Here is a 15,743-nt window from a genome sequence, read left to right as displayed (position 1 = left end):
GCTGGGACCCCTCCACCAGTGCCATCCTGCTGTACAGCCTCAAACTCCAGAGACCTGGAGACAGGAAGGCAGCTGATGGGACATTTCCCCTGCATCCCCCTTCCTCATTCCATCCATGTGCTCCTTTTGACCAATTCCCCAGGTTTTTCCCGCATTTCTTCAGCCCCTTCTCTCCCCGTTGGTGCCAAGCCTACCCATCCTTTTCCACACAAATGTTCTGGAGCTCAGCAGAGGCTGGGCCAAGCTGTTCCCCATCCCACAGCCCTCCCAGACGGGCCTGCTCAGCTTTGGCCAGGGGGCTGCAGAGCTGGGCTGGGAGAGGGCTACAGGGTTAATCCAGCCACAGCACTGGGATGGTGTAGCCAGATCCTCCCCAGCCACATCATAATCCCGGCTGGGTTTGCACTGGGGTGGGGCCACTCTCAGGCCTGATCCACAAGCCCCATTCCCCACCAGGAGCACACTCAGATCCCGGGAAAATGAACCAAGAACGCGGACCCAGCACTGAAATACAAAACACCCTGAAGGGGTTATTTATTTCCAGCTCGGTGCACCCCAAGGGTTAACTCCAGCCGTGGGTTCCCCCTGCCCGGCCCTGTGAGGTTCCCGCCCGGCTCCCAGCGCGCCCAGCCCGGCCCGCGTTCCCCGGGACAGGACGAGGCCCCGCAGCGCAGGGCCGGGCCTGAGCGAGGCCTCGAGGGAGCCAGCGAGCTTCTGTGCGGAGTCTGGCTGCCAAGCGGCAGCGGGAAGCACCTCCGGAACGCTCCGGCAAATTGCTTACAAATGTCGGGCCGGCCGCCGGCCGTGGCGAAGGCAGCGAGGCCGCCCGGCACCAGACGGGGCCGGGACCCTCATCCCTGGCACGGCCTGGCTGCGGCCCTTAGCCTTTGGATCCCCGCACGGGGCATTCGCCAGCAGCCGCCTTTGCCTGTGCCTCAGCGTCCCCGCGGGGTCGCTGCCATGGGCTGTGCTGGGCTGGGCTGGGCTCCTCGTGGGGTGCGGGGGGCACCCGGGGAGCGGCCGGCCGGGTCGGGCACCTCACCCGCCGCCCTGGCAGCCGGCCCGGCACAAACCCGTATTTACCCCCCGAGGCACTCACCTGGCGCCGGCTGTGCCGGCTGTGCGGAGCCAGGCGTGCCCTCGCCCGGCCCAGCACCCCTGTGCCAGCACACCGGGCACCCTGAGTCACCCCCTGCCCTCCAACGGAGAGCTCGTTCCTGCGGGGACACCCGTGAGCTTCACCAGACACAATCCCTCCCGAAGCGCTCCTCGGGAAGCAGCGACACGTGCTCGCCTGGGTTTGGCTGCAGAAGGAAATGCCCAAATATCCCGTGGAGTCCCTGGCTCTCACACGGGAGTCAGGCTCCAGAAAATATTTCTCTTTTTTTCTTTTGCTGTGGCCACCCCGCCGGTTTTCTCCTCCCGGGGCAGCCACAGCAGAGCTCCACCACTTGCAAAGCTTTGCTGCTGTGAAGGACGACGCACAGCTCCGTAACTGGAGATCCATCTCCTTGCTGGAGACACTTGGAAAAACACTGCTTTCTGCTGGTCCTGTGTCACAGCCTCGTATCCCATCCCGTCCTCCAGGGGGAAATGACATCCCCACACGGCTGCCTGCAAGTACCCCTGTGCCATAACCCTCCCTGTGCTGCACGTCTGAGCATCCCAGTGTCATGAACATCCCTGTGCTGCCAGCCACAACATCAACCCTGAGCGTCCCTCTACCATGAGCATCGCTGAACATCCCTGAATCCTGAGCGCCCCTACATTGCCTGCTACAAGTACCCTGCATTCAGGAAAGCCCTGCAAGGGCACTGCAAGAACAGCATCCTGCTTCCATGGGCAGTGGGACTTGAACATACCAAATACGTTGTTCAATGTGCATTGAACATACCAAATACATCCATGTACCCTCTTGGGAAAACGAAATCCACCTGGGGACTGTCACCACTAAGCCAATAAACTAGCTGGAGGAGCTAATCAGCTGCTATTCTGCAGAGCACCAGCTGTCTCTGATGGTGGTGACAGCCTCTGGAGCTGAAGGTGGCGGTGGCAGGAGGTGGCGACTTCTCCCAGCCTGCCCTGTGACATCCTGGGGTGGCCCTGCCTCAGCCTATGGTGGGCTCGTGCCAGGGCTCAGGACAGACTCAATGTCTTGGCCAAAATCAAGACCCAAAGAGGTGATGTCCATCCCTCTTCCGCAGGAATCACCCTTCCCTGTCGCCTCTCTGTCCACAGGCACGTCCGCTGTGGCCACACACACCCGGCTCCTCCCGGCAGACCGGCTGCCTGTGGAGTAGTTTCCCAATAGGTTCAGAAGATTCACCCACCTTGATAGGGAAGGAGTTCAGCCACAAAGATGTTAAGAAACTCAACCAAAGCTGCCCAGCCAGCTCAGAACAGAGGCTGGGTGAGAGCCACGGGCTCCTGACCCCAGCTCTCTACTGCAGCCACCAGCTGCACCCCAAACACTGTGCCCAGCTCCCAAACCAGGGGGTCCCTTAATTCCCCCATGGTGATGGTCAGTGAACTTGGCTGCCAAGGTGCTGCTGGATACCTGGCTGAGCACCCATCCCTGTGCCCAAATGCCACAGGTGTCCAAATGCCACAGGTGTCCAAATGCCAGGGGTGCCTTCCTGCCCACAAAGAGCCTGTGCTGGGTTTGAGGCTTGCAGCACCACTGAGGGATGGGCTCCCCACCAATGCTGACAAACAGGCCCCTTGCCAAGCCAGGCACTATGGGGTTGATGTGACTGGGGCAAAGCCACTGGGTTAACTGGCAGGGATGGGGAGGCTGCAGTCAAGGAGGTGGATTCCCATCAGCAGAGGGCAAATGGCAGTGACATGAGAGCAGCTGGAAGCTCCTTACTGTTCCTATACCAACATCTGGCAACATCTCAAGAGTAATTGGCATTTTCATCCCTTGAGAAGCCTATCAAACCCTGGACCAGACCAGGGCCCTGCCTGCTCTGACACTGCAGGATGGCTGTCACATGAAGCCCTGCTCCTGGTTTCAGCAGCCTAGAATAACCCCAGCAGGTATAAGAACCTCCCAGGAGCTGAGCTTTGGGCAGCTCCTCACAGCATGCTGATGCTGGATACAGCACCCCTGTGCTGTAAGTATCCCTGCACTTAATGCTTATTTCTAATCTCAACACAAGTCACCATTTACCCCTGGATGGAGCCCCAAATTTTAGGGCTTACAGCCATGCAGAGCCCAAGCTGTTTCTGTCACCAACTTGTCTCTGCTGATGGCATGTCTGAGTCTCCTCTGGCAGCTTGGCCTCCTTCCTCATCTCCTTCTTTAAGCAATACTGTCCTGCAACATGTTCAGATACGATGGTGGACAATGGTGAAGGCAGGTGATGGCAAAGGCAGAGGAGTTTGAGTGGTTCAAAGATCTGCTTTCCATCCTGGGCTGGGCTGGAGCCTACCACAGGCAAAGAGGGATAGGGCAACAATACCATGGAGTCAACTGGGAGCCTTTTTCCTTCTTTGAAAAAGGTTGGGAATATTTTTTCCAGGTGAAATCAAAATTGTAAGGTTTTTTAAGAGGCTGGCAGCAGGTGAAGCATTGGGCAGTACTGCCATACAGCACAGACATTGATCACTTACCCCCCAGCCTAGCCACTCCAGGACCCCCATCCAAACCTCCAATTCCCCCCTGCTGCTTCCCCTCACAAGCAAAGCAGGAAAAAACAGGCAGTTTGTTCAAAGTGAAGGCTCCCAGAACAATGAAAGGAAAAGCAGAATCGGAAACCCTGTCTCCATCCACACAGCTGGGAAGAAGGTGCAGCTCTCAGCTCTCGACCCCAAAGGTTTGGTGGCCACAGGGGACAGAGGGGACAAATGCCAAGCAGGAAAAAGAGCATCACAGGAATCCTTTGGGACTGGATTCACCCCTTGCAAAAGCCAAACACATGCTCCCTGCTCTGAGTTTCAGGCCCCCAGAAGGATTTCAGCTGGGATGAGATGAATGGTGCTTGCTCCCCTTCTCCACAATAATTTGTGGATTCGTAGTGGCTGCCTACTCCAAAGTGATGCAGCCCAGCCCAGCTCCCCTGGCTGGGAGAAGTGGTAACACCCCTTCCCCACAGAGCCAGAGCTACATCCCCCAGCCCCATCCAGGATGGAAACAGCTGGGAAAGGCTTTGGGTGGGGGAAGCCAGGCAGCTCCTTCGGAGATATACAAGGGTTCCTTTCCCAGCTGGCCAGGGAAACGCGTTACCGGGAGGTGAAGTCACCGTCCCTGCTGGGACCTGGCTATTCCGCTCTCCAGGATATGAACTCAGAGGAGCTGTATTTGCCCAGGGAAGAGGTGGAGCCTTTTCCATTTCCCCCATCCTTCCGAAAGGACAGGACGCCTCCTGAGCGGGAAGAGATGGGCCGATAGCGGTGGGGGCCAACAGCCAAGTGTGAGTTGAGCACTGCCTGAACCTGCAGCAGGCACCCCTGGGGTGGGGACAAGGGCCACCTCTGGGCTGTGGGACACAGCAGAGCATCGGCCCCAGCATTAACAATGCACCTTAGCTCGTGTCCAACCGTTCCCTGGAAGTCAAGGAAGGGCTATCCCAGAGACCCTGGCAAAGGGGCTGCACCTACAGACACTCTCAGTGTTGTCATTAATGCCACACCCAGCAAATGGTGCTTTAAAATAATCTGTGGTGCATGTGCTACAGATTGACAAGGGCAGAAATAACACAAAAAGGACTTAGAGGGATTAGGAGAACAAACCCAGGCAGATTCAACCTGGGAAAAATGCAGATTGCAGCATCTGGGGAGAAATAATCCAACCGGCAGCAGGTCAATTGGAGGAAGGAAGAAGGGAAGCAGGATGTGGGGGGACGGTGAGAGGAGCAGTGTAACCGTGGGCACAGAGGGAGCTGCTGGTCAGGAAAGCAACCTTGGCAGCCCTGCATGGGGGGATACTGCTTCCCAGGGTACCACCTCCCACCGTTTATTCTGTGGCCTTCTGGAGTACCATTGTCCATCACATACCCAGGGCTGTGAACATGAGAAGAGAGGCTCACAGGGGACATGAGAGGTGAGTGACAGGAGCCAGCAGTGAAGGGCTGGCCTTGCATAGGAAGATCAGGGCAGGTCAGTAAGTCTGGATTAGCTGAGCAACAGTTAATTAGGGAGGGCGGGCAGGGACGCAGCAACCCAGCAACCCACCTACACCTGGAGGGGTTTGACGCTCCAGAGCAGCACGTACCTATTTATTTTATGGTTCTAACAATGAGCCCCAGATAAAAATTAGAGCAGCCAACAGTGGCCAGAAAAACCCTGTGGGCTCAAGGGAGTGAAACAAGGATCCAAACCTTACACTGTAGCTTGGAGGTTGCAGCAACCATGCAGCTTCTAGGGAAAGCAGGGCAAGGCTGAGGCTGTAGGACTGGGCTGCCACAGCCCTAATGGCACCATGCTGCCATCAGGGCCAGCCCCGTGCCTGCACATGGCAACTTGGCACCCAGGAGCTGCTCCAGCCGGTGGAGCCAGTACTCAAAGCACACAGCGATGCGGAGGCTGGAAATCCTGTGACATCCTCCTCCTTTGACCCCAGGGAAGGTGCCGTGCACCTGGAGCAGGCACTGCCAGGCAGGACGGAGTGGCTGTCCCCACCCTGGCTGCGCTAGGCACACGCAGGATGGGAGGGGAGGCAGCGGGAGGTGAAGCTGTTTGCTCGAGGTCACCCAGAAGGTCGATGGTTCAAGTGCCGCCACTCCTTCCCGAGGCCGCGACATGGCTGGGAACTGAATTTTACTCAAAACTCCCCCTCTCTCCAGCAGCCCGTGGGCAATCAGCTGTCGGCAGCCCAGGACTAACCTCAGACGGCTGCTGGCGGCCAGACTTCAGAGTCACAGTTAAAAATACCTTGCGGATGCCTTTCCTCAACTCTGACCCTGCGAGCTGGTGCTGCCGCCAGCCCCGCTCGGGGATGTGCCGGCAAGGTCCCCTGGACAGTCACAGCCTGGGCTGTGCAGGAACGTGGCAGCTGCTGCCTGGGGACTGGGTTTTCCTAAAAAACAAGGATTTCCACTTCTAGGGGGCTGCTGACTGTACTCTTTCTTGCCAAACTGAAAGGCTCAGCTCCCTAAAGCTTCCTTCCAGCACACAATGTCTACACTGTCTGACTCCCTCTGAACTGCAGCCTGGATTTCAGAAGTTATGAATATCCTTCTTTCCAGGAGGATATTCCCTCCAGGACAGAGGCAAAATGTGGCCTCTGGTTACTGCCAACCTCAAGGGATGGTGGATGGGTGACTGCTCCTGCAGATTCCATGGTGCTGCAGCCATTTGTGGCATCTGCATTGGGAGAGAGTGTAAGGATCTCACCCAGGAGTGGCTGCTCAGCTCCCAGGTCATGATGGACGGGAGGGATCCCTCTCCAAATCCCTTCTCCAGTGGTAAGGGAGCACTTATGGATGGCAAAGGTCACTTAGCAAAACACATGAGAACTGACTGAATGCTCCACGCTACTGCCAAGTGGGAATTGGAAAGGGATGGGTCCACTCCCAGCAGGCACAGGCCAAGCTCTCTCCAGCCTGGGACAAGCAGCCTGAGAGAGGTGGTCCCACTGCCACTCTCTCCTTTCCCTCCCAAGACAGGGAAAGGTGTTGTCCATGCCCAGAGTGAGTAGTCTTTCCCAGATGGATCAGACCCTCTGACTGCCTGCCTGGGTTTCTGGCTGGACAATGCCAAAGTGGGAGAAGCCATCACCAAAATCTTGCCCACTGCCTTAGCAAGGTTGGGATATTTTCATGCAGCTGTGGCAGTAAAGGATTTGCCTGGGATCCTGGTCTATAATGAGATTCCATATGCAGTGGACAGGAGAGGGACATGACAGCTACATGACCAGGATGTCCTGTACCACCCTGCATGTCTGCACAGGGAAGCAGCAATCACTTAGCAGCTGGTGACAGCCTGTGTCCTGGGGAAAGGTATCACCCTGTCCTGGAAGCAGGAACCCGCCCCAGGACCCCACACCCTCCTTCCCATCCCTTTGGGCCCTTGGTGACTGCTGAGTTATTCTGGGCACTGCGTTCCTGACACCCTCCCCTCGTCCCAGCTGCTCCAGGCCGGCAGGGAGTGCAGCAGGTTCCTCCCATTGCCCAGCCCGGACGCCAGGGTCAGGCAGCAGCTGCCTGGGGACCAGCTGGGGACAAAGGCGACATGGAGCAGCCCCATCCCCCCATATACCTTGGAAGGGACAAGGGCAGAGTTACAGCAAGGTCAAAGGCATCACAATAGACACTTCAATAGCAAAGAAGGAGCTGGATCTGAGGACCCCCAGTCCATGGGCTGAGCTCCGGTCAGCAGGTCCCTATAAAGGGATCAGGAAGGGGTTTGGGGGCAGCACATCAACACCTCCCACCCCCCAAAGAAAAGGCCCACCTCAGCACCAGAGGTAAACAGAGGCAGAGGCAATATCCTTGGATCCTTGTCAAACCAATGTCGTGCCCAGTTTCCTGCAGGGATCCCTCTGCCAGGTGAGCCCCCTCCATCCCAGCCCTGCCTGGGCGCTCCCCACACCCCATCCCGCCGGAGCAGCGGTGGGACACAAGCCAAGGCCTGCCCGCTCCCTGGACCCCTGCCGGGAACCCGATCTGTTTAAACCCGATCTGTTTAAACCCGATCTGTTTACGCCTTCCCGGCGTGGCGGGTGCGTGTCGGGAACGGCCCCGGCAAGCCCGGCTTGGCGGCACAGGCAGGACGTGGGAGCGAGCCCTGAAACCCCCACCTGCTGCCCCGCAGCATCCCGGGCGGGTGCGGGGAGAAAGTGAGGGAGAAAAGGGACAAATGGGACCCTGTGTCTCCATCTGCTCCTTTGTGTAGGAAAAGGCACCACTTCTTGCTCTGTGCTACCCTTCCTATGGCATCCAATGCCCCCAGCCCTGGCCATGAGACCATGGTGGGTTACTCCACCCCCAGGTCTGGCAGGGAATGGCTTTCTGAGCAGTGCCAACCCTGCAAGGAAAGCACTGGGAGAGCCAACCAGCCCTGGAAGTTTCATGTCCCTTCCTGGAAAACAAGGCAGTGTTTTTGCAAACAGATGGCCAGCAACATGTGTGGGCACAGGGGGCTGATAGCCACATGCTGGTCCCTGTCCCAGCGTCTGGGCTGTGCCCCACTGGGGCTGAGAAGAGGCACCCACCTGCACTGCTCCTGGGAGATGTTCATCCAGGACCACTCACCTGGTGTGAATTCAGTCCCCCAAAGCCACAGGTATATGGAGCAGGCTGCAGTGGGACAATGATCCCCATGACTTTGGGGACTTGGAGCTGGACACCTGCACACCCACACCAGGTTTGGGGTGAAAGGAACAGAGAAGCAGCTCCAGGATATCCATGTGCTGCTAAATATAACCAGTGGGACAAATGATCCAAGACAGGGAGTTGCCTGTGCCTCAACACGGTTGAGGAGGAAACTGAGGACTCTCCCAGTGCTTAAGTAGCTCTTGAGGTTTGGAGACACAGAGCAGGGTCAGAGGCAGCACCTCATTCTGTGCAGGAGCCTCCTTCCCTCTAAGGAGGAGCGTCTCCCTTCTTTTTAAGCCAGCAGGATTAGCAGGTACTGGTTCAGAGAAGCCAGGAAGGCTCATGAAGCCCTTCCCATCTGTGTCAGCCCCACAAAACCAAACCAGAGCTGCTTCAGACCAACCAGAGCAGCCTGGGTTGCAGCCCAAAGCAATCCCTGGGCCATGGCTATGCTGAACCCCACACTGCTGGCCAGACTCACCATGTCCCCATGTCCCCCGTGTAGGCAATGATTAGCCACCAGGGAGGACTCTGGCCTCCTTTGGAGGCCACTGAGGCAAGTGGTTCTCACATGGCCTTGCCACGCTGGGGACACATCCTAGGTCCCTGAGGGGCTGCACAGGCTGTCCTGCCCAGGGAGACAGGACACCATGGAAGGGGAAGATCAGTAGGGTCCCAGTCTCCATACTGCTACTTGCACCCAGTTCACCTCCAGCTGGAAGCCCCCTTCAGGCTTATCCATGCCTATCCTGGCAAAGAAACAAGGCAGTGCCTCACAAGGGGGAGAGTGAGGCAGGCAGCCCCTGGGATAGATATTCCATGGGGGAAAGAGGCACCTGCAGAGTGGGTGGCAGAGCCTGAGCCAACCTTGCTGCTGGGGACACCTCCAGTGATGGACACCAGATGCCCTTGCAATGCTTGCCAACTCCCTTCCAAGCAGACAGGGCCTTACACAACCAGCCATGCCCAGCATTACGAAATCCCAGGAGTTTTCACCCCTCCCAGCACAGCCGCCCACCTCGGGTGGCTGAGCCAGACCCAGCTGCTAGGACAGCACCGGGGAGGATGGGGCAGGGGTCTGGGCACGGCATCAGTGCCAGGGGCCTGGGCACAGCCTCAGTGCCAGGGGCCACGTGCTCCCTGCGCAGCCTTGGCTGGGCCCGCGGGAGCGGCGCTGGCAGCGCTCGGCGGAAGCACAGCCGGACGTGTTGCACCAGGCCTGGGATGCTGCGGGAGCCGCATACCTGCCTCACTCACGCAGGTTCTCCCTGCTCCCTTATCTCACCATCGAAGCCCTGCTCCCTTGCAGCTCTGGCCTTTCTCCCTGGGGCTGCAAACAGCTCGGGATGGCTGAGCACCTACCCCAGGCAGCATCCTGCAGGAGCGAGGGATGGGCCAGAGCATCCAGCCCTTCCCTGGGAGGGTAGAGATCATACCGACAGAGACATTTCCAAGCAGTTTGGGCATCTCCAGACAGGTCTGTGACTCACCAGGACACCTCGGCAAGGCTTGGGCGATATTACAGCCCCAAGGTTCAAACAGATCCCTCCCTCTCCATCCCGGGCATGATTTTTTAGGGAAGCTGGGATGGGCTTTAGGGGGAGACGGAATGCTCACAGCTCCTCCCCACCCTTTTGCTTGCTAGAGCAGCCAGGGGGAAAAAAAAAAAAAAGGTGGTTTATTGTTATTTAGTTTCTTGCCCCTTTCATACTCCTTTGCCGGAGTTTTTGCCAGCGGCGGGCCCCGGGTCTGGCCGGGATCCAGGACAGCCGAGGCGCTTTTAAAAACAAAGCAGGGCGCGTGCATGCACACATACACGCACGGCATCCAACCCCGCTTTTAACTCTTGCCGGAGCAACGCTGGTGGAAGCATCCATTTCCAGCAGGAAACCATCTTACACGCGGTCCATCGCCACTGGGATCCAACAATTCACCTCCCACCTTCCTAGAAAAGCCTCTCTGCGGCACTGGGATCCTGACAGAGGTGGCAGAAGCGATGCTGGTCCTTGTGGTCCACCAGCTCCCTGCTGGAACCAGCCAAGCCAGAGGATGGAATGCCTGTGCTGGCAGTGTCCTTGCCACGTCCCCTTCTCTGCAGCCCTGGGGAGCAGCGTCCTGGTTCCTGGGCCCGTGTGCTGCTGACAGCCGGGCACATGGAGTCCCTGGGCTCGGGGCTGCCCTCCCTGCAAGCTGTCCTCATCTGAAGTGTTGCGTGTTTCTGGGTCACACAGCCAAAACGGCCTCTGCAGCCCTTGGGAAGGGGTGGCTGAGCCCCCTGGTCTGGGCTGAGTCACCAGGAAATGCCCAAGGGATGGAAATTCCCCTCCTGTCCCAAACCTCAGCCTCCTGCCTGTGACACTGGGGATGGCTGCCAGCCTGGCTCCATCCATGGCCCTGGGGGACTTCTGCATTTCCAGGAGATCCCAGATTCCCTGGGATACCTCAGTGCTGTCTGGCCATCTCCAAAGGATGGCAGCAAGGCCTGGAGCAGGCTCTAAAGTCCCCATATTCATCCCCTTCCCCAGAATTAGCCTGGTTTTCCCCCCATTCTTTGAGACAAGAAAAGCTCATCTGCAGTGGCCTAGGCTGACAGCAGGTACCACAGGTTGCCCTGCCACTGAGCATCCAAAGGCTGGGGACAGAAACACAGACCTGGGGCAGGGGGAGATGTGGAGCTGTGAACACAGGGAAATGGGCTGCAGAGGGGTAGGGGCTGGGCCAGCCGATGCCCAGCACAGGCTCCTCCATGTCCCCGTGTGTGTGACGCTGTCTGCTCGTGCCTTATCTCCTGCACTCAGCACAGAGACTCTTTCCCTGGCTCCAGGCGCTCCGGTGGCAGTCGGGCCCCTTTCCAAACACAACACCCGCTGGAGCCCAGCTTTGAAAACCAACTGTCCCTTCACACCTTTCCTTCCCAGCAAGAGAGGTGGGAAGGAAAGGATGTGGATGGGAAAACCCACCCGGCAAACACCAGGCTACCAAAGGATACCCCCCTTCCAGGGAGGTCAGGAAGAAAGGATTGACCCCGCTTTGCTATGGAGCTGCCCCCCACCACCGTCCAGCCCCGTGGCTGCCGCACTCTCTGGAGCCTTTGAAGCCTCTTTTCTCCCGCTCCTACCACCCACCCACCGCAGGCTGGTTCGGAAGCAGGTTTGGGCATGCTGTGCGGTGCTGGGGTCTCCGGCACGGGGCTGCCGCCAGCCCGGCTCCCCAGGCACGGTGCCTCACCCCGCTCCTGGCTCAGTCCTGGAGGAAGAGGGAGTTTTGCCCGTTTCGGCAGAGTTTCTCAGCGTCTTTCCGCAGGCGTGCCCACAGCCTTCCCAAGCCGGAGCGCGGCTGCGGAGCCGGTCCAGCCCGTCAGACCTAGAGCATGCGGGGAGAGGAGGGGAGAACACAGCCAGGGAAGCTTTGGGAACTCACCCTCGAAACTTGGGCTATAAGGGATGTGGCCAGGGCCACACTCATGCTCTGTGGCAGAGCTGGGTCCAGCCACCTGCACTGCCTGGAGTAGGAAAGGTGCCCAAATAGCCCTGCACCACTGCCACCAGGAAAAGCCAGCGGGTGTAACAGAGCCTGACACGATAAGGATCCTGCCCAAGGCCAGTCTGGGCTCTGCCCTGCAGCCAGACCAGGAATAGCACCTGGAGTACTCCAGGGTTTGGGACAAGCCTTGCTCGGTAGCAGCGGCAAAGAGGAGGATGGTTCTCCTCTGTAAGGTAGGATGGCACACTGAGCTTGCTACCTGGCACACAAGGACATCCAACACCATTACAAAATAACTCCCAGATTGCAAAAAGGAGCAACTTGTCCCCCAAAACAACTACAAACCTGCTGCTGTTGGGAGAAGTGGAAATCCTGGCAGGTCATGAAAGGAGGGCGGATGTTTCTGAAGGGAACAGGGACACAGAGCATGGGTGACAAAGACTAAGAAATCACAGGAGAGCTATTAAACCTCACACTTTGAGGCTTAAGCTGATACAGTTTGGGATTAGGAAAAAATTCAAGCGGGAGAGAAGAAATGAGTTATCCCACATCTGCCTGCTATAGTCTCATAGCACATGGAGCAGCATCATCCTTCTGCCAAACTGGATGGTGACAGCAGCATCTGAGGGCTGGCACAGCTCTTGAGAAAACCTTAACGTGCTTTATGCAGCAGGGATGCAGCATTAGAGGCTCTAACACGGGTATGGAGATAAAGCCAAGACCCCTCTGCAAGCTTTGCTAGCATTTAACAACTTGCTAGGTCATGGCCCAAACACAGCCATGTCCCAGGAGCCCACTCCAGCCCTTAATATCTAAGGTCTGGAAAGCACCAACGTAGCTGGTGAAATGGGGCAAGTGACTGACTGAACCTCCTCAAGCCAGCAGCTAAACCCCAGCAGGGCTTTGCTCCCTGTCCTTCAGAGTTTCACACCAGTTTGCTCAGCTGCTGCCCTTTCTTTGCACTTCACATAGGTCTAAACAAAAACCTTCACCACTCCCTTGAGGAAGGCAAACAGTGAGTCCAGCTCCCATCACCTTCCACAGCTCCTCCAGCCCCTGGCTCTCACAGGGGCACCCCCTCTCCCAGCATCACCCTGGCATTCCCCCATCCCCTGTCCCTCGATCCTGCATCCAGGGCTGGGACACCCAAACTCTTCCAGGCACCGTCCAGCTCCGGGAGCTGTCGCCTCTGAGATTCCTGCCCAGAGGGGCTCTGCCTCTTGCCTCCCCCGGGAGCCCCAAGCCCTCGGTGCTGGCCCTGGCTGGGCCAATTGGTGTATTGTTGGTGAGGGCAGCAGCCCAGGGACGTGATTGATCGTGGCGGAGAGTGGCCAAAGCTGTGATGGGTCGTTTAACAATTTCAATTAAACTCTGCAGCGCTCCCCAGGCAGAGGGGAGGGGAGAAGGAGAAGGAAAATAAAAAGCGGGATGTTTCCATTGCCAGGGAACCTCAGCAAAGCACGGCTGGCCCGGCAGGAGCAGCCTGGCTCCCCCAGACCAGAACCCCCTCCCTGGCCGCAGGAGTGACCACGGCGTCGCACCAACATCCCCTTCCAGCAGGCAGGAGAACTGCCCTCACCTGCCCTTTCCCTCCTGGCTCCTGCCCCCAAAAATCTTGTCCCTGCCCACCCCACCACCTTGGAATGAGAGGTGCTGTGACCCACTTGTGTGGCGGCGCTTGCGCGGGGAGGAGGCTGCGCACGGGGAATATTAAACAACGTGTCCCTGAAGTTCCCGCTGCCAGGACTGGCGCTTGGATTTTGCTTACGTGCGGTGACTTTTTTAGGCACAGAAAGCCCCAGAGGGCTGATCACAGCGATCGAGCTCCCAATCCACTGAGACAGCAGAAGAACTCTTAGAGGGATTTTAAAAAATATATGATAAAAAAAATTAAATAAAAATCAGCATCTCAGCCTGTCGTATGGAAAAGGCGCTTTAATGAGCAGCAAAGGCAGCAAATGCTTGGCTCACACAGCATTGGTGAGAAGAGGGAGAAGGAAACATAAGGGATGGGGAACAGTGGTGCCCTCCGTGCCAGGGATGAGCCCCAAGCCCCACAGCAAGTCAAGCGCAGGAGCTCCACTGAGGGCCTGCAGCAGTGGCCTTGGAGGAGCCAGGGTTTTTCGGCCCCTTCTTATAAAGGAATAAAATGAAAACAAGCTGAGGGAGCTGCTGGTGCTGCTGCAGCAGGGGAGTTAAACACACATGTTCACGTGGGTGCCCCACGGCTGCAGGGAAGGCAAGACTCCAGAGAGAAAACAGACGGGATTGAACTGGGAGACAGTTACTGGGGGGTACAGGAGACAACAAGTGTGACTTCACCCCTCTGGGTGAAGGAGAGAAGAGACATGGCCACCCTAGCCTGCACACTGCCCAGCCATGGGGCACCAGCTCAGGGGACAGGGCTGTGTCAGCCAGCAGGACACTCACCTTATTTATTGCCTTGGGGGTGTCCTTCAACCACCCACATGGGCAGACTGCTCTTGTTCAGCTCAGCGACCCTACACAGGCACAGTCTCTGAGCAGCAGAGGCAATGGCACCCAGTACCTTCACCCAGGGAAGGGGCACCAGATGCCCTTGTTCTGGGAGAAAGTGGCTCCCAGCCCTTCTGAAAGCCTAGCAGCTGAGGTCTGCAAAGTTCTGGCCGCAGTCAAAGCTTTCCAGTAGATGACCCGGGGGAGTTGATCCCCTCCTCACATTTATAATCCTCAGCCTAACTCAGGTTTCTTCGCACCAGTCTCTCCGCTCCGAGCTGCTCCTAAGAAGTCTTAAAGCTTCTCCTGCCTGAGATTCCTCTCTCCCTCCTCCAGACAGCTTATTCCCCCTTCAGCTTTCCCGCACACCCCCATGAGACCCCCCACGATGAGCAGCCTTGGCAGGGGTATCCACACTCCCAACAGCCCAGGCAGCCAGGGTGCACTTTCCCCCAGCCAGATACCGCATCTAAAGCCCTTTTATTTACTTTTCCCAGTTTCCTTCTCTTGGTCTGTCAGGAGCTCAGCTCTATACAAGGGCTCCGTGGCACTGGCCACGATCTCATCGATCTTTACACCTTCTCCATCTCCTCCAGATGCAGTGAAGCATCTGCAGGATCCCGGTGCCCTTGGGGACCCTCCCGGAGAGCCCTCTGTTCGCTCCAAGCTCTGCTTTCTGCTGACCTTTCTGAGAGCACAGGCAAGAAAACAGCCGTGCTGAAGGGTTAAACATTACCAGACTGAAATTCAAGGCTTGACGATTGGTTCCAGTCGACTGGCTGGGATGATAATTTTTCACAAGATAAATACAAGCAGCAACCGCTGAAGACCCTTTGTAGCGGTGTTCCCCCTCAAAGCAGTTCACTTCCCCCTGCTTCCCTTCACCCACCCCTGCTCAGTGGCCCACACTGCAGGGCCCTTGGCCCTGAGCCCAAGGGGATCCCCAGCTCAGCTGTAGGATTGCTTACAGCCCAGTCATTCATCCGCACGGGCTGTGCTTGCACTCCCACCTCCAGCCACAGCACAACTCATGTGCCGGGGGTCAGAGGCAGCACCTGCACCCCGGCTCGGTCAGCACTGACACTTGCACCCTGGGACTGGCAGGAGTGCTCAGTCAGGGGTAGGGAGCCCAGCTCTCTGCCCAGGTACTCACTGCTCTTGGACGCTTTGATCTTGGCCACCAGTTTCTGCACGCCAGGTACGTCCCCGTTCTTCACGGCCTGGATCAGCTCCTGCTCGCGCCCCATCGCAGGCAGGTGGGAGCAGCGGCAACGCAGAAACCCTCAGATCCCAGAGGTTTATAAAGCCATGGGAAAAAGGCCCTAATTCCTCAAAATACACTTCGATGAGAGATGAAATCCAGGAAGAAAGACACTTTACAATCCCACAGGGCATAAAAACCAGAAGGAAGAAGTCTTTCTGTTAAGGGCAGAAGTCCCTTTCTGCGTTGGGAGGAGCAGGACTCAGATGGGGTTTGGTTGGAGAACATGCGATCAGTTAAAACAAAAAACACTTCAGTGCTCAGGG

At 57.5% G+C, this 15,743-nt stretch overlaps 1 protein-coding gene across 1 annotated transcript in view; it reads right to left on the bottom strand.

Moving 5' to 3' along the window:
- The window catches only part of CASKIN2 (CASK interacting protein 2), a 28,207-nt gene extending 12,744 nt beyond the window's left edge, over positions 1–15,463 (bottom strand). Inside the window, exon 1 of the mRNA XM_062506281.1 lies at positions 15,370–15,463. Coding sequence (XP_062362265.1) covers positions 15,370–15,463 — 94 coding nt within the window. The remainder of the gene's footprint in view (positions 1–15,369) is intronic.
- Between the last annotated feature and the right edge of the window lie 280 nt (positions 15,464–15,743).

Source organism: Cinclus cinclus, chromosome 20 (assembly GCF_963662255.1).
Source record: "Cinclus cinclus chromosome 20, bCinCin1.1, whole genome shotgun sequence".
NCBI classification, from domain to species: domain Eukaryota; kingdom Metazoa; phylum Chordata; class Aves; order Passeriformes; family Cinclidae; genus Cinclus; species Cinclus cinclus.
This window is presented reverse-complemented; position numbering and strand designations above follow the sequence as displayed.